The sequence below is a fragment of the Chelonia mydas genome, chromosome 3 (genome assembly GCF_015237465.2).
Source record: "Chelonia mydas isolate rCheMyd1 chromosome 3, rCheMyd1.pri.v2, whole genome shotgun sequence".
Lineage (NCBI taxonomy): Eukaryota > Metazoa > Chordata > Testudines > Cheloniidae > Chelonia > Chelonia mydas.
The window spans coordinates 71,275,154-71,298,025 of record NC_057851.1 but is presented as its reverse complement, the minus strand read 5'-3'; the positions used below and the strand labels follow the sequence as shown (position 1 = coordinate 71,298,025).

The 22,872-nt window shown below is 43.7% G+C and overlaps 1 protein-coding gene across 5 annotated transcripts in view; it reads left to right on the top strand.

Moving 5' to 3' along the window:
• Nucleotides 1-1,786: 1,786 nt before the first annotated feature.
• Nucleotides 1,787-22,872, top strand: part of MMS22L (MMS22 like, DNA repair protein) — a 135,641-nt gene continuing 114,555 nt past the window's right edge. The window contains exons 1-7 of one of the 5 annotated variants that reach the window (XM_043542671.1): nt 1,787-2,001; nt 3,184-3,377; nt 5,718-5,843; nt 10,511-10,563; nt 19,975-20,062; nt 20,175-20,352; nt 21,467-21,560. In XM_043542671.1, coding sequence (XP_043398606.1) covers nt 3,199-3,377; nt 5,718-5,843; nt 10,511-10,563; nt 19,975-20,062; nt 20,175-20,352; nt 21,467-21,560 — 718 coding nt within the window. In that variant the 5' untranslated portion in view covers nt 1,787-2,001; nt 3,184-3,198. Of the gene's footprint in view, nt 2,286-3,183; nt 3,378-5,717; nt 5,844-10,510; nt 10,564-19,974; nt 20,063-20,174; nt 20,353-21,466; nt 21,561-22,872 lie in introns of all 5 variants that reach the window. The other 4 variants (XM_043542674.1, XM_007052789.4, XM_043542673.1 and 1 more) reach the window with 4 other exon arrangements.

The window sequence follows — 22,872 nt, the reverse complement described above, 5'->3', positions numbered from 1 at the left end:
TTTGGCTGGGAGAAGAATGAGAATGATAGAGTGATGTACTGATATGTAAGGGGAGGGGAATATGGGGGATTGTTGGCAAGAGGCTGGCAGGGAACATGGCTAGAAAGGATGGCGGGGGGGGGGGGGCGGGAAGGGGAGGTTGGCTGGGAGAGGAATTGCTAGCCAAGAATGTTGAGGGATATCTGGGAGGGAGATGGGTGACTGATGGGGAACGGGAGGAGAGTGGGTGAATGGCAGAAAATGGAAATGTACATAGAATGGATGGTGAGTGAGTATGGGTGGAAGATGGCTGGTAAGGGATGGGTTTTTGGGAGGTAATGTGCAGGAGAGGAGCTTAGGTGCAATTGGTGGGGGCAACAGTGTGTGTGGTGGTAGTTCAGGGAAGGGTCGGTGGGAAGCAGAATTTAGATGCGTGGCTGTCAGCAAGAAACGGGAGGTTGGCTGGGTGGGAATGAGGAGCTATCTGGATGGGAGACTGAGGGAATATGGTGGGCAGTTGGCAAGGAATTTGGGGTTGGATAGATGGGAGAGAAATGAGTGGGGTCACGGCAAGGAAACTGTGGCAGGTATTGTGGGAAATGGCTAGGAAGGGTGTGGTTGGATCAGTGAAAGGAAGTGTAGGGTATGTGTGCACGTGCCAAGAAGGGGAATATATAGGTGGCTGGTAGAAATGATGGGAGGCTGGCAGGGAGTGGGATGTGTGACCAGGAAGGGGAAAGGTGGACAGCAAGGAATGTGGGGATTTGAATGGGTAGCTGGCAGGGAATACATGTGTGGGTGATAGAGAAGTTGTAAAAGGTGACTGGAAGAGAGAGATAGGCAGAGAGGGTGACAAGGAATGGCTGCCATGAGTGTGTGGGATGGGAATGGCTTAAATTCTCATAGAGTATTTCCCAGAGCCCCCCATGCCCTGACATGCTATAAAATCTTAAGGGAATTTACTGGAGCTCCACTCCAGACAACTCCGGCCAAATGTAAGCCCTGGGCATTCAGGGAGATAGTTGGGTGGCTGGCTGGCATATGGCTGTCAGGAAAAGTGGGAGGTTCCTAGGGGGGGTTGATGATGAGGGCCTGGCCCAGAATGTGTGGTGGGGCTGATATGGAATAAGGAACCTGTGTGTGTGTGTAGCAGGGTGGATGAATGAGTGCAGGAAAGGTGAAGGACAGCTGGGAGAAAGTAGTGTGAAATACAGGTTTTGGAGGAAATGTGTGAATGTTGACTGCTAGGTAGATGAGTGGGGGGTGACTGGGACACTGGCTGGTGGGGAGTAGCACAAAGCCCTATGGCAAGAATGACAGGGGCAGAATGCTGAGGGGTTTGCTGGTGGGGAATGGTGCAAAGGCCTGGGGTGGAGCTGGCGGGGAGGGGTGGGGTGCATGTGTGTGTGTGAAAGGCATAGAGCCCTGGGGTGGGGTGGCTGGGGCCAACGGTGCAGAGCCCTGAGGTGGAAGCAATGCTGGAGAGGTGGCTGGGGGGATGGTGCAGAGCCCTGGAGTGGTAGAGGCAATGCTGGGGCGGGGGCTGGAGGGCAATGCCGTGGGGGAATGGTGCAGAACCCTCAGGAGGGAGCAGTGTTGTGGGGATGGCTGGGGGCAGGACGCTGGATGTGGCTGGGGTATGGACAGAGCCGCGGGGGGCGGAGCAGAGCCCGGGAGGGGGCAGCCTGCCCGTCCGGAAGGCAGCGCGCGTTGGGCGAGGGTGGTTCGCATGGCTGTTCCCCCCTGCAGGCGGCGCAACGGCCGGGGGTGCCATTTGCAGATGGCCCCTGCCACGGGTTTGTCTCTCTCAGTCTGGCGGGCCGCAGGCGGAAGCGGGGGTGGGAGAGCGCGAGCGGCTCTGGAGACAGAGTGGGCGGAGTCACGCAGGGGCCCTGTCCAATGAGCAGGGAGTGTTGCCGGAGCGCTTGTCCTCGAGCATGCGCAGTAGCTGGATAGCTGGTGTGCGCGGGACGTACGGAAAAGTATCGGGGTTCGGAAGAAGAGGCAAAAATTCCGAGACACGTAGGTAGCGCGTGCACCCGGCCCCGGGGCTCGCCCCTTCACCAGCGCGTGCTCCTCCCCGCGCGGCCGCTCCCCTTCTCTCGCCCTGTGCCCGGTTGTCCCTTCCCTGCGCGCCAGGTGCCTAGTAGGGACCCTCAGGACATGGCCTGCAGTGCCTGCAGCACCCTGGGTTATCCGCAGCCCCTCCCCTCTGCCGACTGCATGGCCTAAAATCTCAAATCAGCCGTTGATTCAAATGTTCAGCAATACTGCAGAGGGGAAATTCACAGAATTGTATATGGATGGTAACTATGAAGCTCTGTCCCTAATCTATCTCTGGAGTTAAATTAAAATGTGCTGTCTAGAAGTCATTGCCCTTTTTCTGCTTTTCTGCTTTCTGGATTCCTTCTGTGATCAGGTCCTACTGTATTTATAATCTGGGTTAGTTCAGGAGTGTGTGAAGTGATCCCTTTAATTTGGGTCAGCCTAGTAAACTGTACTTCTGTGTTTACTGTGATTTGCAAAATTACAATGAATATGCTTAATAATTCATGGGGAAGTTCAAAACCAGGCATCAAACAAAGGTTGAAGATATGCTTAAGCAATAAATATTTGATCATATTGACTTGAGACTAAACAATACTGCAGAGTGAGTTAGATCATGTAAAAACATTGCTAAGAAGTGTCAGCAACCAAACTGAAACCATGGCTGAATTTAGAATAGATATAATTATGGTAGATATAACCTGCACTTTCAGGTTACTGTTTAAAATCTTAATTTTCTGGTTGTTTTTTTAAAGTCAGTTATTAAGTTTTTTTTTTAGACATATGCCCTTGTTTAGTGAACATTAGTCTTGCTTTTGTTCTCTCCCTTTTCACTTTCAGACTTTTTGGTAAACAGATTTTAAATACAAGCTTTCTTGCAGCCTTAGCTAAATCGGAATTAATCATATGGTAATTTTACTCACATTATCAATATGTGAGTTACATAGTTGCATAATTAATATTGGAGCAGTGATTCAGTCTGCAGATTTATTGCTATTTAGCATGCACTTGAGCTGCAATGCTCTTTTATTGTAGGTCATGGATAACAGGGGAGTCTTTAACTCAATTACCTTTTTTCATTCAGTAGGGAAAATGTAGCTACACGAAACCCATTTTCAGAAAACTGAGTTTTATTTGGTTTTTAAAATACATTTTCAGGAACAAGTGTAAACAATGGATGATGACTTCACTATTTCCCTCACACCCCCATACCTCACTGAAAGCTTAGAGATGGCTATGGAAGTGGAAAAGGAGAACTCCAGACCCCCTTGTTTTTCCTGTGCTTTAGACAATCGAGATGGAGGGAGAAACTTTTCTGTAGAGTCTCATCTAGCAAGTGGGTCTCTTAAGAGGTATGAATTGAATTTATATATTTATATTTATTTATATATTTAAAGCATATTATACTTTTGAATGTTTCAGTTGCTTCTTTCAGCCGCTGCCAGTGTCTTTAAATTTGTTTTCTTCTTCAACCATTTGTGTCCCTCAGACAAGCCTGCCACTCATACCAGGGAAGAAGGGTGGTTTTATGATTAAAATACTCAGATGTTTGAGTTTATGATTAAAATATTAAATTCCTAGCTCTGCCACAGACTTCTTGTGTGACCTTGGGCAAGTCACTTCACCTTTATCTGCCCATCTATTCCCCATTTGTAAAATGAGGACGATAATTCCTTTGTCTGTCTTGTCTAGTTAGAATGTAAATTCTTAGGAACACGAATGGAGGTATTCAGTACCTAGAACCACTGGACTGCTTGGCACGATGGCAATACAAATAATAATCATACCATCATCCTAGGCTGCGATTGGCTCACGTCTCATAAATAAGTAGTGTTTTGGTCCTTACCTAGAAGTATATAGGTCTTGCAGGAAGTAGCACTGGTAACTCAGTAGGTGCTGCTTTTCCCTCTGAGTACTGAATCAGTAGCCAAACATAGTGCCAGGGGAACAATAATTTAACTACTACCGTGAAAGAAGGCCATTCTTTTGTCCAGTATGTTTTCTTTACAGTTAAACTAGAAATGCTCTTTCTTGCTTTTCTTTAAACTATGTGCAGTAATGATGCAGAATCGACCAGAGGTGGCTGAGATAAACCCTGGAGTCTGTAGAGCACTTGAGTGTTAAAATAAAATGATTTTCTTGGTCTAGAGTTAGAGTAACTTATTATGAAACCACAAACTATGTGGATGTGATTATTTCAGCTGTTTAAGGTTATGTTCTGTATCTATGTCCAAAGGGTTACTTATAAATACTAGTAAGTTCACATAGAAGAATAAATGCTCATTCTAGAGATAATGATTAGACATGCTGGACCATTCAGGTGGATCAATATTTCACCTGTGACGTACATTGCAGTGGGGTGCTTTAGGTAACGTAGCAGTCGTCTTCTTCGTATTAAAAACAAGCTGTATATCGTGCCTCAAGCAGGCCCCACTGTAAGGGTGAAAGATGCTTTAGAATGATAGGCTAGTTTTTCTTTGTGTCTAAAATTTATTGTAGTTTATGACAGATGATTTTATGCTGTTGGAGCTAGGAGTTGCCATATTTTATATACTAGATACTGTATCACTATAAAAGGTTTAACAGCCTTTCCTTGGAGAGCACTGGAACTTCCTGTCTATAGCGTGAACACTACAGACATTGATAAAATAACACAAGTCATCTGTAGGTACTGTATCCTTTATAATATAGAAGAATCTGTGAATGGTGCTGTTAGAATATAGATATTCAGGCCTGTCTGTAAAGGCCTGTACTCGAAGAATTTAGGTGTATTCTTATCACTTGGCTAGTTAGAGGTATAAAAGAAAGAATCAAAATCACTGTCTGCCAGTGTAAGGTCCTTCTCTTACTGTGACAGTCTGAGGCCCTGTTCTTAGATTAAGGCCTTTGGCTAAGCAACAGAGGCAGCCATAAGCTGGGAAGTGAACAGTCACATCCTCACATTCCAAACTAGTCACATTGAAATAAGGTGCTATTGGGCTGTTAGGAATACAATCCTGTCCTGATAGTGCCTATCACCTCCAGAGAAAGGGAAGTGCCTAGAAAATGTAAAAGGAAACTTAGTTTGATAGCATCCTGTCTGGCAAGAACTCACTTATCAATAGCTGAGATGTGAAATCCTCACTTCTGTATTGTTTTGTCATTATAGTTCTCACTTTGCTATTGTTTGTCTGTATAATCTCTGTCTGGTTCTGTGATTGTTCTGTCTGCTGTATAATTAATTTTGCTGGGTGTAAACTAATTAAGCTGGTGGGATATAATTGGTTACATAATCATGTTATAATATGTTAGGATTGGTTAGTTAAATTTCAGGAAAATGATTGGTTAAGGTATAGCTAAGCAGAACTCAAGTTTTACTGTATAGTCTGCAGTCAATCGGGAAGTGAGTGGGTGGGTGTGTGTGGGGAAAATGGGAACAGGGAATGGGGGTGGGGAAATTGGAATCATGTTTTGCTAAAGGGGGAAATGGGAACAGGGACACAGGTGTAAGGCTCTGTGGTGTCAGAGCTGGGAAGGGGAACACTAAGGAAGGAAACTGGAATTATGCTTGCTGGAAGTTCACCCCAATAAACATCGAATTGTTTGCACCTTTGGACTTCGGGTATTGTTGCTCTCTGTTCATGCGAGAAGGACCAGGGAAGTAAGTGGGTGAAGGAATAAGCCCCCTAACAGGTGCTTGCTTTCTTTTTCAGGCTTTTGCTGAGACTGGATCCTTCTCCAACTGACTATGAAGAAGATACAGTGGAAATATTTGGCTTTCATTGGGTTACTGAAATTGCGTTAGTTGAGTCCTGTAGACTTCTCTTTGGTTTACTTAGGTATGATATTCTTATTACCTCATTGTCCTGTTTTCAAGATTTAATTATACTATGTTGCTTAATATACTTTGGGGGTTTCTACTTATGAAATTGTCAAAAGCCATAGGCAAAATAACTTAATGTGTAGTAAACACCATATTATATGAACCGTGCAATCCAGTGAGTGGCAGGTGACTTATTGGTAGAGTATTTAAAATTGATGAACTATACACTAGCGAACTACACATTAGAATTCAAGCGTAATGTGACTTGACTTTGAATTTCTAAGCAGCATGGTTCATGAGAAGAAATATATCTGTTACAACAATTTTATGCTTAATTCATAATGTACAGTAATACTTGTCTAGTTTCAGAGTACATCCCTAAACTGTATCAGGTTTTGCTTTAATTAAATAGACTAAATGAACTTTTTTGTATGTGCACATAAACGTGGATGCTATAAATCAAATACTGTAAATGTTGGACGTGGCATTTTCTTCACTTGTTTGGATTAGGATAGTGTCAGCAATCTCTTTGGATACAGTTACTCTGTGTTTGACTAATTCAATGCAGATGTTTAATCTGGTCAGTGCAAACATACAGATCATTGATAATCCTCTTTGCTACTGTTAATCCTCAGGATGTAAAGCACATGGAGGGTGGACTGGGTTTTTTTGTATGATACTTCAAACATCTGTCATATATCCCATCACTCCTTTGATTACAGTGAATTCTGCTGTACCTTGAGGGTATTACCAAGGGCATGTCATGGAACATGTCATTAATAGGTTCTGGTCTTTGTAACATAATGGCACAGATCCTGAAAAATGGGAGGGAGGAGAATGTTTTTTTTTAAAAAATACATTGGCTCTGCTTCTTTTGATATAAGCTTTGACTTCACCATGGTTTTTTTTTTTTCCACATAGAAAAAAAGATGGCAGGATAGCTCGTTAATGGTTTTGATTAGTTAACTGAATCTCTGTGTGTCCCTTTTCAGCATTCTACCTGATTCATTCGGTGCCAAAAATTGATCCTGTTTGGTCCCAGGAGTGTTTTCTATCCATGTAACTGATCTGTAGACTCAGCTTATCTTGTAGGATGGTAGAGAGGCACTAAGCACATTAATTGCCATCACTGGTATCATTCTCTAGAATCCAATTGTCATGTATAGCAATCAGGCTGGTGGAGTCAAAGAGTTCGCCCTGGGGAAAGCAGCAGGGGTAGGTGGCCTTCGAAGGTTGCTTCTGATGAGGAAGCATTTCTTCAGAATAGAATATAGTTTGTGTGGCAGCTGAGCCCAAAAGGTATACATAGCTTTAGCTAACTCTTCACCTACAGAGGCAGTTTTGTAGGGAATGGGGCTCTAATATGTGAACTCTGCTTAGCCAGTTATTTTCACTAATAACATTTGCTTAAAATTGTATTCTGTATGTTTTCTGTGTGCATAAAAAAAACTGAACATATCTTTCAAACGAGCTATAAAACTGAGTTCCTGAACATTTGTGGCCATGAAACTTCCTCTTGCACTTTTTATAAGAATACGGTCATAAAACACTGGTGTCCTGGCCAAAATCCAATTTTGGTCATTACATTTTGCTACCTACATTACCTTTGTGTTTAGTGTTGGATATGGCTGTGTTCATTCCATCCTGCCCGAAAGATTTGTTTAGAGATAAGGTGATTCCACATCCCACACCAAAGATTATTTCAGTTGTGGGTGAAGTGAGCCTTGTGTGGACTTTGTAGTTGAAGTGTAAGGCACTTGTCTCTCTGGATGAAATGATTTACAGAATAGAAGACCCCTCTCAAGGCAATATAATTATTCTTTATTTCTGTTCATTTGATGTCTCTACCAACTCCCAGTTAGAATCTCTGTCACTCTCTTTACACTTTTCCAAAAAGCGGTCTGTATCTCTCCCTACCATTTGTTCTCCTGCAACACTACTCCATTGCTTTCTTTTTTGTGACCCGTGGCTAAGTCTACACTATAGACCTTACAGCGGTGCAGCTGTACTACTGCACCTGCACCGCTTTAAGGTCTCCTGTGTAGCCACTTTATGCAGGAGGGAGAGAGCTCTCCTGCCAGCATAATTAAAACACTCCCAACAAGCGGTAGCAGCTATGTCGGCAGGAGACACTCTCCCGCCGACATAGCACTGTACATGCCGGCGCTTTTGTCAGTGAAACGTATGTCAGTCAGGGGTGTGGTTTTTTTCACATCCCTGACCGACAAAAGTTTTGCCATCAAAACTGCTAGTGTAGACAAAGCCTGAGTCTTAGGCCACATCTACACTACCCGCCGGATTGGCGGGTAGTGATTGATCTGTTGGGGATCGATTTATCACATCTAGTGTAGACGCAATAAATCGACCCCCAATCGCTCTGCCGTCAACTCCAGAACTCCACCACGGCGAGAGGCGGAAGGGGAGTCTATGGGGGAGTGGTGGCTGTTGATCCCACGCTGTGAGGACACGAAGTAAGTGAGTCTAAGTCGACCTAAGGTACGTCAACTTCGGCTATGCTATTCTTGTAGCTGAAATTGTGTATCTTAAATCGATTTTCCCCCCCACCCCTCCCCAAGTGTAGACCAGGCCTAAGTTTACCCTTCCCACTCCATCCCTGGGCTCACTCCGTCTCTGCACTATATTGATTTAATGTTTTCTTTTTTAAACTATTACTTGACTCCTTTGCTACCTGCTCTCTCCACTTATCTAACTTTCAACTTTGGGACTCTCTGTTGAAATCACCCAGTGCTTCCATCTTTTCCCACACAATGGATGTGATTGAAGAAACTTATCCAGTGTCTAATAAAGTTTCTAGTGTGGATGAGATATAGCTGTCTGAAGTTCAACCCAAATGACTGAAGCGGCTTTTGTACAATGTGGGGAAAGAATGGTGGAGATTATTTCGGTGTCCCCACTTGTAGGAGTATCTTCACCTCTCCTTGTACAGGGGCTTATTGGATCCTTGCAGGATAGCTGGAGATTTCATAGAGTTTTTAAAATTTGCGCTTGACAAAAAGGATGCAGACTTTTTTTTTCATGACCTCACCATGGTTATGTATGCCTTTCTCACGTCCAAATTACTGCCATACACTCTACATGGAGGCTACACTTGAAAGCAATCTGAAAAATTACAGTTAGTGCAGAATGTAGTGGCATTATTATTAGTTGGCACTTCCTGTTGAGTTACATTGCACCTGTGTGCTGTGATTTGCGGTGGCTGTCAACCAGATGTCTAAGGGTATGTCTACACTACGAAATTAGGTCGAATTTATAGAAGTCGTTTTTATATATTCGAGTGTGTGTGTCCCCACAGAAAATGCTCTAAGTGCATTAACTCAGCGGAGTGCTTCCACAGTACCGAGGCAAGCGTCGACTTCCGGAGTGTTGCACTGTGGGTAGCTATCCCACAGTTCCCGCAGTCTCCGGAAATGAGGTTCAAAAGTTTGCGGTTCTTTTTCTGTCTACCTGGCCAGTGCATCTGAGTTGAGAGCGCTGTCCAGAACGGTCACAATGGAGCACTCTGGGATAGCTCCCGGAGGCCAGTACCGTCGAATTGTGTCCACAGTACCCCAAATTCGACCCGGCAAGGCCGATTTAAGCCCTAATCTACTTGTCAGGGGTGGTATAAGGAAATCGATTTTAAGAGCCCTTTAAGTCGAAAAAAAGGGCTTCATCGTGTGGACGGGTGCAGGTTTACATCGATTTAACGCTGCTAAATTCGACCTAAAGTCCTAGTGTAGACCAGGGCTAAGTGAAGTTATTGGTTTTCACCTACAAAAACCATGAATTATTGAGCTCTTCCTACCTTAGAGACAAACTCCCCTTACCCAATACTGTGGCTGTTACTATTAATTAAAGTACCCCAAATTAATAGTACCTCTCTACTTTATATAATGAGGGGGTTGCTGGCTGGGCAATCTCCATGAGAGGGGTCTTCTATTCTGTAAATCATTTGGTGGCCTTCTATGTAGGATGCATGACTTGTCTGTTCTCCCAAATTTATACTGGGGCAAGATGGTGGTGTTGAGGAGTGTATGGAGGGTAGAAGATAAGAGGAAATCTGTTGAGCTGACTTTTGTTGTTTACTTTTGGACACAAATTAAGAGACTGACTAGTACATTTTATGAATCTAAATAAATCACTTAAGCTACACCTTGCTTATCTCTTGCCTGATCCTTTTCTCTGGCTTTCTCATATCTGACCTCCAGTTTGTTATAAATGCTGCTAAAGTCATCTTCTGCCACTCCATTCATGTATCCTCCCCCAAAATCCCTTCAGTAGATTGTTGTTTTCCACATCAAATTCTTCACCTTCAGAATCCTGCCCAGTCTTGCCCCTTCTACGTCTCTATTCTCATGTCTGCCTGCTTCATCGCTAAACACATCTTGCTTTAGCCGTTATTTTGTCTCCTGGCCTTACACCTTTTTTCATGGTGCCCTCTGTGCCATGCTTGGAACAGCATTGCATTTTCCTTATGATGATCCCTTGTATTCGATGTCTCTGTAGCCTCTCCTGAGTGACCTGATGCCCAGTTTATGCTCTTGTAAGCTTTTCTGGGAAGAGTCTGTTTCTTCTTTTGTGTTTTGGAAAAACATTTTATACATTTACAGTACTATAAAATGAATGTTTGTGAAATAGCCTTTAATTATATAATACATAGTTTTATGGTATCTTTTTAATTAGGCAACACATACACAAATTGGAAAACCTAGTACAGATGAGTTCATCAGACTTTGGTAAGTTTGACATATTTCCATTTATATTGATGTAGAAGACTGTCTTTTTATTATGTGGGTGTAAAGAATCTAGCACAACAGGGCCTTGATTCCTGATTGGAGCTTCTAGGTGCTCCCACGATACAAACATTAATAATATGTATTAGCATAAACCTGCAATGTCTTAATATCTCTGGCTGTATATATTTCTGACATTATTGCAGTGGTAGGCTAAAGCTAGTGGGGAAGAAAGATGTCTGCTGTTCTTAGCAGAAGTGTCATGACACATTTAGTACCAGCCTAACTGTATGTTGATTATATAGCAAATGCCTTGGGTGAAATCTTGGCCCCCTTGAAGGCCATGCAATTTTTATCATTGACTTCAACAAGGCCAGGATTTCACCTATAGTGCAGGGCTTGGTGAACCATTAATTCTTTGAATTTAAAAATAAAAAATTAATTCAATCTCACAATGATCATTTTAGTTATTAAGATAGCATTTTTTTGTATCCTCCTGGCTTACATATAAACAAGTTGTTATGTTTGCTTAGTTTAGACATTATTTATGGACTTCATTTGTCTTTGCAACAAAATCGATGAAATGGCAGCACTACAAAACAGTTAATTTGAATTAAATACTAAGGCATGAGAAGTATGTTTCTGACGGATTATTGCAGCCTTAGGCTTATTGTGAGGTTGAAGGCCAAATTACTTTAGCAAGTTGAGAACTGAAGTAATAGCTCAGAAATACACTGTCAATGGTATCCTGTTGCTACTTGGAAATAGTTGTTATAAAGGCACAAATAAACGTCTGTGCTTTTTGTTTGGGGAAGTGAGCTGTAGCTCACGAAAGCTTATGCTCAAATAAATTTGTTAGCCTCTAAGGTGCCACAATTACTCCTGTTCTTTTTGCGAATACAGACTAACACGGCTGCTACTCTGAAACTTGTCATACTAGTGTTACTTTTAATTGATGATCCAACCAATCAGCTGTTCCATTATAGTTGTAGGTCTGAGCTTGTCGCCTTGCTTCCTTTATAAACATCTAGTTTCAAGGGCTAGTTGACTTGTCATAAAAGTCTAGTTTTGGCTGAGATTTTACCTTTAAGGTCTCAGCCTGGAAAGGATTTTATTTTAAATTCCAGTTAATCTTCTATCTGTTGTTCTTGGACCAAAAAAGTTATTTATTTTTTAAATTTAAGCATCTATTTGGTGCTCTTTATTTTATCTTGTTCACTTTGTCAGATATCAAGGTAACAAAATATAATAAAGTAAAATATTTGCCAAAAATCAAATGTAGGAGCCATACTATGTCTTTTATAGGTGAGGCACCATGTACGTCTGGGCAAATTTAGCATAAATTCTATGGCACTATTGCTGCTATTTCCTCTTCCAGTGAGTCATATGTAGCTTCTGTAACATTACATGCTTGTGCAAAAGCCTTAATCTCTTCATGCATCTGCTAATGCACTTCCTTCTTTTACAGTCTTTGGTATAATAATGATTTCATTCATGTAAGAAATGCATGCAGGAGTGTTCTGTTGAAGTACCAAGGTTGACTGAAGACATGGTTCAGGCCCTGAGGTGCATGCAGTCTGTAAGATACGCACTGAAGCAAGTGTTTGTAAAGCATTTGGGTGTCCTTTGTTCAAAGGTATCATAAATATTATTGTTACCAGACCTAATGCTAGAAAATGGAGCAAAGTCTGAGTAAAAGCAAACAATTTGCTCTATTGAAAATAAGTGCAAAGCTGAGGGATTAAATCCTCTGCCCTAGTTGGCCAGAGTGCACATGCAACTAGGCCACAGTCACTAAATACAGAGTATTTGAGGGAGGAACGGGCCAAACCTGCTTCTTCCATCGTCCCCCAAATTTGATTTGAGCCTTATGGTTGGGTTGTACATGTACATCTGGCCAGCCCATATCGCCCTCCATTTCTCCTTCTACCCCCAGTGAGCTTTGGAGACTCACTGCAGAAATCTTTGAGATGTGATAGATGTGTGCAGATCCTTTTTTCCCGTTTACATTTTTGATATTTCAAATCATTTACAGTAAAACATTTTGTAATGGGAGTACTCACCTCTTCGGTGCTTCCTAGCAGATGGGTTTGGTACTGCAGTCTTTCTCACCCCCGGTTCTCCCTCCAGGCTGCCAGTGGACACTGGTGGATCTTCGGTGGCTTGGCCCTCCAGCCATGTCACAACATCCAAATGAACCTCTTCTAGGGTAGTAAAGAGTCCAATAAATGAACAGTCCTGTTGTCCTTACTAGCGTCTTCAGTCTGTGTTCTGGGCCCATTAAATTCAGCCTTGTTTGGGCTCTCAAATAACTCCTGTCCCCCTTATTGGGGTTTATGCCACTATGGCTGGTGGGGGAATTTAGGCCTGCCCACTACTCTGGGTTCCAACCCACGGACATTATAAACAGCTACACCCTGCTTGATTTTCCATTAATTGCTGCTTCGTCTCTGGGCCTCTTCCTCCCTGGCCCCTTTTAGTTTCACCCTTATATCAGGGTTAAGGTTCTTGGGTCCTCTCTCTCTCTCTATCTCTGCAAACACAGCCAGAACTAAACTCTAGCTATCCCTCATACACCTTTGGCCAGAAAGGCACTGCCTGCCTCAGCCCTCTGGTCCTAGCGAGGAACTGGCCTGCTGAAACCCTGCAGCTCCTTTTATCTGAGCCTGCTGGGCTTCGATTGCCTGCTTCCGTGAGATCTCTTTAGGTATGCCTGGAGAACTCACTTTCATTTGCCTCTTCCTGGGGCGGGGTGTAGTAGGACTTTTGGGCCTCCTGTATGGAGCTGCATAGGCCAGGTACACCCCATCATGTACTTCAGTTACAGTGTCATGACATGTATAAATATAAACCTTCAAACAAAATTAACAATATTTCACAGCATATTGCATGTTAATTTTACCTGTTTATATCATTCCCCTTTCCCCTTCTTTCAAATTATATAAATACAACTGTAACATGATGTATGTATATTTACTCATTTGTATTCATTTTTAAAACCTTTATTGAGAAGCTGACTGTTTTCCGGGGATGAAGGGGAAGACTCTCAGAAGCTAGGAAATATGGACAGTTAGAGGTGGGATGGGGAATGTAATTCAGTGATTGTCTTCTGTATGCCCTTCTTGACTATTTATTGTTCCTGTAAGAACAAGATTATTGTGCTCCTATCAAAGCATCTCAATGATTTCAGTATTTCTGTTGTTTTGTTTTCCTATCTAAAGTAGCTTAATAGTTTTTATTTGTTTTTATCCCTTTACTTATTAATATTGTGAAAAATCTCCTCCTGCCTCGATCATTGCAAATAATTTTCATCACTGGGGCTCAATATTTAATTTAAACAACTTCCCCATTTGGTCTTATGTTAATATCCAAATATCTAATTTTATTATCCACTACTTTTGTTGGGCATTTGTCATCTTTTAAGAATCTTTTGGATGCGAGACATAGTATTAAGGGCTTGTCTACACTTGAAATGCTGCACCTGTGCTGCTGTAGTGCTTCAGTGTGGACACTACCTACACCAACAGGAGGGGCTGTTCTGTTGGCATAATTAATCCCCCTCTCCAAGAGGCAGTAGCTAGGTCAACCTCCATCGACCTAGTGCTGTCTATGCTGGTGGTGGGGTTGGTTTAACTATGCTGCTGAAGGATGTGGATTTTTCACCCCCTTGAGTGGTGTAGTTAAGCCGACTTCATTTTCAAGTGTTGACTAGGCTTTAGAGTAGTTTAGTCTGTACCCCAATTCCTGACCAAAAGCTTCAATTATTTCTTTTACAGTAGCCAACTTTTATTTATATCTTGCGTAAAAAGCATAAGGTTGTCAGCATACAGGGAAATTTTGTTTTCTATTCCCAGTGCACTTATTCCTTGAACATGCGTCCCTGATCTTTTGTGCTAGTGCTTTGATAATTAAATCACATAAGAAGGGTGTAAGGGACATCCTTGTCTTATTCTGTGTAGTGTTACTGGCTCAGTTTTCCCCCCCAGGTGCATGTCATAGGATTTTTATACATTCTTTTGATCCACTTCTGCAAGTGACCCTCAAAACCCTAACATTCTGAATAGAAATATGCATTCTGTTAAGACAGTTAGAATGTAGACCTCTTTAGTGCTTCTGGAGTGCTGTGCCACATGTAAGTTTTCTTCTTCTTGCTTGCTTGCTTGCTTCTTCGTGCTTGCTCGTGTCAATTCCATTCTAGTTGTGCGTGCACTCAAGTGAGTGGTTGTCAGATTATTGCCTTAGCGGTGTCCATGGGGCTGGCTGGCCGACCCCTTGAGTGCCGCACTCATGCGTCAGTATATCAGGCACCACCGGCCCTGCACCCTCTCAGTTTCTTCTTACTGCCCCTGGTGGTTAGTTAGAGCGCCTTTCCTTGCATAGCAAGAGCTACCGGCTTCCTCTCTTCTGACTTCGAGCCTTAGGGCCTTGTAAATAGTTGTTTATAGTAGTTATTGTTAAGTAGTTGTTAAATGTAGTTAGGAGTTAGAGTCCCAGTGAGGACTTTGCCCCAGGTGGGGCAGCCCCGGGCTCCGGGGTTTGAGCCCTGCATGGACTGTGACAGGCATATGCCTGTAAGTGATCCCCACTGCAGCTGCCTCAAGTGCGTATTTGTAAAAATTTTTGACTCAGGACTCAGAAAGAGCAGGATATTCGTTTGTGGAGCCTCCTCATGGAGGCTGCCCTTCGTCTGGCTTCTGAGTTGTCCCGCCAAGACTCACCTTGTACCTAGGCCTTGGTGCGCAGTGCACCCCTGTTGCCAGTGCTCAGAAAGAAAACGAAGAAGCACAGCTCTGCAAGAAAGGCCAGGGGACATTGTCCAAAGGACACAGTTCAGGCCGCTTGGGCACTCTAGAGCCATGTGGAGGTGTCCCCTTGGTTGGGGCCCTTAGCTCCTTAAAGGATCCACGACTGACTCCTGGGAGCGGTAGAGGACCCAAACTTCTGGCAGCATTGATGCTTTCCCAAGCTCCACCAGCCAGGAGAGATCAGAGGTCTCCATGGTGGCAGCACCGTGCGTGCTGCAGGAAATGGCAACGGCACGCTACGAGGGCAAGCCAGCCGCTAAGACCCCTCAGGGGGCAATGGAGTGCCGCTGATCCTCTGGGCCAAGGCAGCATTCTCCATCTTTGTGCCGCAGATCTCCAGCATCACAGCCCAGATCTCTGTATTACTGGCACCGTTTTCCCTCTCGTCAGTCGTCTTCTCGGCATAGATCTCAGTCACCTGCCCCATGGGAGCGCTCCCTGTCATGATTCTGTTCCCCCCAGCACCAGTCCTCTTGGTACTGGCACTGATCTTCCCACTCCAAACACCGGTCTCCGGTGGCAGACACAGACATCGATGGGACCACCGTGGTCTCCGGAAGGGGATTCCTCTGGCACAGACAGGCAGTTCAGCCTCTTGCCAAGACCCCACCAGTGCGACTGGGCACCTGAGGCTGTGTCAACATCTATGGCACCGCCTTGGCAGCACAGCCAGTGGCCATCAGAGTGGCCTCATTGGAGTGCGTGTCAGTGATGATGATGCCCCTTTCGCACCGCTCATCTGCCACAACCTTGGCGCAACAGCTGTCTGCACCAGCAGCACCGGGCTCGGTGCGTGAGACACGCTTGGAGGTTGGGGTAGAGGAGGCAGTGCCCATCCCAAAACCCTCCTCCCCCATGGAGGATGATGCCCTAGAACCTTCCCTGGTGGTATAGTCGTCCTCGTCCCCGGACGAGGCAGTCGCAGGACCCTCGAGGACTAGCCCGCTGGACGATTTTAAAGAACACCGGGCCTTGATTCAATGGGTGGCTGAGAACTTGGGCCTAGAGGTAGAGGACATGGCTGAGCAGGTGGACACCTTGTTCAATGTCTCTCAGCCTCTACCCCTGCCCGTGTTGCATTACCAGTGCACGACGGGATCCTGAAAATTGCCAATGCCCTGTCGTCCATCCATCCCACCTCTAAAAGGGCCGAAAAGAAGTATTTTGTCCCAGCCAAAGGATTCAAATACCTTTTATACCCACCCACTTCCGGGTTCGCTAGTTGTCTCTGCGGCCAATGAAAAGGACAAGCAGGGGCACACCAGTTCATTTCTGTCCAAGGTCGTTTTTCAGTTTCATACTGGCCAGGACATATACTTACCCATCTTCTTTCCAAAGCCTCATATGTCAGATAAGGAGCACAGGCTACACACCTTGGACGGCAGAAGAGTGCTGGCCTTCGACATAGGTAGAACGAAGCTGTTCCATAAGTCAACGCAGTTGTTCATTGTAGTGGCGGACAGCATGAAAGGTCGCCCGGTGTCTGTTCAGAGAAGTTCATCTTGGATCACGGCCTCCATCCGCCATTGCTATGAGCTGATGAAGCTGCCTCCACCGGCAATTGTGATCACACACTCAACGAGGGCTCAAGCGTCATCAGCGGCCTTCCTGGCACAGATACCAGTCCAAGAGGTCTGTAGGGCCGCTACCTGGTTGTCTGTCCACACGTTTGTGTCTCATTATGCGCTTATCCAGCAAGTTTGAGATGATGCTGGCTTTGGCAGAGCAGTGCTGCAAGCTGTAAGACTGTGAACTCTGAGCCCACCTTCATGGACGCTGCTTGTGAGTCACCTAGAATGGAATCAACATGAGCAAGCACTCAAAGAAGAAAAAAGGCAGGGCATAGTCAGGTCGTTTGCCCTCTGCCAGGAAGCCCTCCGGCGCTGGGACTTCTGTCTGCAGCACAATATCCATCTCAGAGCCACTCACCTCCCTGGGGCCAAGAACGCCTTTGCAGATCGCCTCAGCAGGACCTTCTTGTCTCACCATGAGTGGTCCCTCTATCCGGATGTGGTCAGCTTCATCTTCCACAAGTGGGGAACTCCCCTGGTGGACTTGTCCGCGTCCAGGCAGAATAGGAAATGCCACGTTTTCTGTTCAATGCGGGTATGGACGGAGGATCCCTGTCAGATGCATTTTTGCTCCCGGGGTCTGGGGCTCTGATGTATGCCTTCCGCCCGGTGCCGTTATTCTCCAAGGTCCTCATGAAAATCAAGCAGCACAGGGCAAGGGTGATCCTCATAGCACTGGCTTGGCTGCACCAGCACTGGTTCAGCACGCTTCTGGACCTCTCAGTGGCCGCTCCGTTCCAGCTACCGCTCCAACCGGACCTGCTATCCCAAAACCACCACAGTCTTCTGCATATGAACCTGTAGGTGCTGCACCTGATGGCTTGGCTGCTGCATGGTTGAATGAGCAGAAGCAGCAGTACTTGGCTGATGTCCAACAGGTCCTGTTGAGGAGCAGAAAACCCTCCACCATGGCCAAATGGAAGCGGTTCACCTGCTGGACCTCAGATAAAGGCATTCAGCCTGCGCAAACCTTGATGCAGTTAACCCTAGATTACCTTCTGCATCTCAAACTCTAAGGCCTGTCCCTTTCCTCTGTCAAGGTTCACTTGGTGGCTATCTCGGCCTTCCATCCACCGCTCGCGGGTAGGTCGGTTTTCACCCAGGACATGACTGTGAGGTTCCTCAAGGGCCTTGAGCACCTCTACGTGCACATTCCTCCATGGGACTTGAATCTGGTGCTGTCGCGGCTCACAGGACCCCCCGCCTTCAAGCCTTTGGCTTCCTGCTCTCTTCTTCTCCTGCCCTGGAAGGTTGCATTCCTGGTCGTAGTAACATCTGCCCGCTAGGTCTCAGAGATTAGGGTGCTCACCGCGGAACCAAGGTCCAGCTGAGACCACACCCGGCTTTCCTGCCCAAAATGGTCTCCCAGTTTCATACGAGCCAGGACATTTTCTTAGCTGTCTTCTTTCCAAAGCCTCATAAATCGGAGGAGGAGCGGCGGCTGTATTCCCTAGATGTCAGGAAGGTGTTAGCCTCCTACATTGAAAGGACCAAGCCATTCTGCAGGTCGACGCAATTGTTCATCCCGGTAGCTGACAGGATGAGAGGTTGCCCAATGTCCGCACAAAGAATTTCATCTTGGGTCACCGCCTGCATTCGCTTCTGCCATGATCAGGCGAAGGTGCAACCCCTGGCGATTGTAACTGCCCACTCGACCAGGCTTCTTCGGCAGCCTTTCTGGCCCAAGTGCCTATCCATGACATCTGCAGGATGGCCGCCTGGTCATCCATCCATACGTTCACGTCCCACTACACGCTTACCCAGCAGGCCCAGAATGACACTGGCTTTGGTAGGGCAGTACTATAAGCCACCTGAACAGATACTGCATGTGAGTCGCCTAGAATGGGATCAACCTGAGCAAGCACTTGAAGAAAAAACGTTTACCTATGTTTCGTAATTGTTGTTCTTCGTGATGTGTTGCTCACGTCCATTCCATTACCTGCCCTGCTGTCCCTCTGTCGGAGTTGCTGGCCAGAAGAAACTGAGAGGGTGTAGGGTCGGTACTCCCGGGGGCACCACTGCCGACCCTACGGATACTGTTAAGGTAAAAATCTCCGACAACTGTGCACGTGGGCGCGCGTCCACCTAGAATGGAATGGACATGAGCAACACATCTCGAAGAACAATCGTTACGAAAAGGTAGGTAACCATTTTTTGTATTATTTCAGGGACTTCTTCCATCTATAAAGCCACCTTGGTTTTGGTGAATCAGTTCAGAAGACTGAAGTGCACTTAATAACAATATCTGTGCTTTAAACATTCTATAGTATTCAGAGGTGTCTCCATCAGATCCAGGACTCTTCCCTGATTTTAATGATGAAATTGTTATCTGTTTCTTCTCTGTTATTGGACCAGCTAGTACTTCTCTTTCTTTATATGTCAGTCTGGACATTTTAATAACCTGCAGCATATTAGCTCCTAGTTCTTCCAAATTTTTATATCTGTTAGTGTAAATTTCCTGGAAATATTCTTACTAGTATCATGTGAAGTTCTTGTAAATGTGGTCTCTCCTGTGCTGGCAAAACCTTATCCCTCCCTCTCCGTCCCATGCAGTTAAAATGTAGCTTTTGAAAATGCTTTTGGGCTTCAGTGTCCACATAGTGTTCCTAGGAATTTGTCTGATGATGGTGTTTTTCATTCTTCCACTCTCTCCTTATTAAAACTAATCCATAATAATGCTTGCTTACATCTTCACAGATTCTAAAGTTGTGCTTTTCTGTTTTTTAATCTACTCTGTCAGGGAAAACAAGTGAAGATAATGTGAAGGAGTCCCACTGTACTGAACTATGTATAGCATTTTTCTCTTCCTTCTACCTTTAACTGGACCGTGTTTTGTGATAGTTTGTGTGGAGGTTACTTAGCAGGGAAAAATTGTAATATAACATTTTGTTTACACTTGAACGATATTGTTTAAATGGAATTGTTCTTGGAACTTATTGTGAAATATATTTGATCACTACAGTGTGTCATTAGTATTATAAAGATATCTTTTGAAAGAAGTGATTTATGCCTGTAACTTTTTAATTTTCTGTTTTCAGGTCAGGCTGCAAACCTACACTCTGAAGCAGGCAACATCAGACATCAGTGTATTGCATTTCTGAATTATGTGAAGGTGTTCATCTTCAGGTGAGATGACATATTCAGTTTCAATAACCAGTTAATTTATTGTGTGTATTTAGTTTTGCATAACCATCTGTTATGCGCCCTTTAATTATATATTGATGTGCTGTTCATTCAGATACCTGGAATCACACAAAACAGAGAATGATGGGCTACTTCATCCATATGAAGAACTGGAAGTCCAGTTCCCTTCAGTGCTGGTTGAGGAGCTTCATGCCTTGACCTTACATATTGGACATCTGTATGAACTCCCAAGTAGTGTCCTGGGAGCATTTACCATTCAACATCAGGCAAAGGTTTGGCTTACCTTTTTAATACATCATATAACAGTCCAGATTTGACTCTTACAAATTATGATGAATAAAAATTAGTTTTATTTAAAAAATGGGAGTGCATCTCATGCACTTATTAGTTAAGTGTCATCCCATATTGCTCAAACACAGTTAGTTATTTTTTGACATTGGGTGTATTAGACCTTGCATTTTCTTTGTACAATATTTCCCTTTTAGAATCCTTATTGGCATTATGCTAATAAAATGTAATTATATTTAGAGGTGAATAAATAGGCTTGATCAATCAGCTTGTCATAGTGCTATTATTTGTTTTTCAAAAATTCATTGTGTTTATCCACGATGATAGTGAGAACTCTTGAGTTCCCAACTAGAAGAGGCACTTTTATAAAGACAAATTCTGAAACTTGTCTAAAATAGGAAAAGAGCATATTTGTGAAGGAGAAAACTGCAATAACTCTATTTCCCTTTCTAGAACATTTAATAGACTAGAGCAGTATACAGGTATAAGATTTTTCCTTTTGTGGTAGGGAATATTTTTATTTTATTTTTGTGTAAAAGAGATTCCATGCTTAGAGTGCTATGCAAATCATTATGATGAAGGAAAATACCTATGGTAAGGAGTGACATTTAGATTCTCACCATTCAGTCTGTTTGGGTCAAGGGACTGATGAAGAACTGATGTTCTCTCTCCTACGGATGGATGCCTTACACTTTGAGTAGCTCTGAGGTCTCAGAGGTTAAAATGGTTAGCGCTCTTGCCTCTGAATGAAAAAATTGATCCTTGGTATGGTCCATTTACCAGTTCTCTGCTATCTAATGTGTGTGCTAGAAGGAAGTTGGTGGTGCTTCACCTGTTCACCTTGAACTAAGATGTTCTGATTAGTTGGATTGGGGGTTAGATTAAAGATTTTGTGAACCTGCTCTAAACCAGAAGAGTAAGTGTGTGAGGAAGAACATTTTCTCTTTCACTTTGGAACACATTATTTAATGCTATACTTGACATCAGTGGGACTCCACATGGTCACAGGAGTCTGCCTGTCCTCATGGTTCTTAGGGTAGGATCCAGGCCTTGCTTAGGAAATATGAAATTAGAAAAAAAAATTGTCTTTTATCACAGCTGTTTCCTCCATCGTGGCATTTACTGCATCTCCACTTGGATATCCATTGGCTAGTGCTGGAAATTCTTCATGTCCTAGGCGAGAAGATGCTGCGTAAGTCCATGTGTTTATGGTGCATGTTTGTGCTTTGCATATTTTTAGTGATTTAGTTTATCTCCCCTCTCCCTCCCCCCCGCGTTATATATGTTTCTGATCTGAAGTTGTCCAAATTATTTTACTTACTTTGGGGGTTAGTTTCTTCATTTACTTTATTTTTTTTTCGTTTTAATTGCTATTAGAGACATTGGCTAAAATCAAGAATGGTGAGGGCAGGTTATTTCCCAGTTTTCCCACATGCTTTGGCTAGTGCATCTCAGTGTGGATGTACAATACTAATCCAGGGTTGATCCTGTCCTAATGAAGGTTGACAATTAAATCAAATTGATTGTGGATTTGTGCTACTGGGATTAGATTGAGCCACCAAATTATTTTCTCTTGAAACTTCAAATGACTCAAGTTTAATAAAAAAAATACATTTTTGAATGTTGCTTGCAAAAATCAAAAGGTGATGATGAACAGCACACAATGATTTGATGTGAACTGAATGGAAAGGCTATCCAGGAGTGGCTGGTACAGATTTGAAGAGAATGGTCAAGACCATAACGAAACTCATTCGTGTTATGTTGAGGCCCTGATTTTAAAAGTGGACACTTCCTCATCAGATCCAAGTAACGTGTCTGTGCTTCATTCATCAGAATTCTTGAGGAGATTTTATGATTGATTAAAAAAAATCCTAATTTTTATTCACAGACGACCACTGAGGAGATATTGGGAGAAGAGAGAGACATTGGCCAAAGGAGTGTGTGGAAAATATAGTGAGAAAAGGGCAAACGAATATATGTGGGGTTTTTTTAGTGGCTTTACAGGGCAAGGAGCAGACTGAAACTATTAAGCTGTTTGTGGCAGCAACTAAACTAAAGGTCAGGGAATGCAATCGAGGAGACCAGCTTCAAAGCAATTCAGCTTGCTGGAGAAAAATGGTTGAAATACAAAAGAGGGCAATATGAGTTGCATAGTGAGGATTTTTTATGTATTGTTCATTTGTATATCAGCCAAGTTAAGCACAAAAAATAATTCTAGAGTACTATTTTTTTCCCCTTTCTATAGGTGTTGTCACATTGCATTGAAATCCACCTTAGTATAGAGCTTCTAAATAATGTTCCAAGATTGATACATATGTGAATTACAACAATTGCAGTAATCTAGACATTGCGGTATATGAGAGCCAGCTCCTGTTTTAGTAATTCATTCCCCGTTATGGGAGTGAAAGAGGCCAACAAGACTTCCTGTTAAGTTTCCATTCATAATACGGTGTTATGGAAAGGCAGATATATACTTATCCAAGAACTACAGGAACATTTAACTG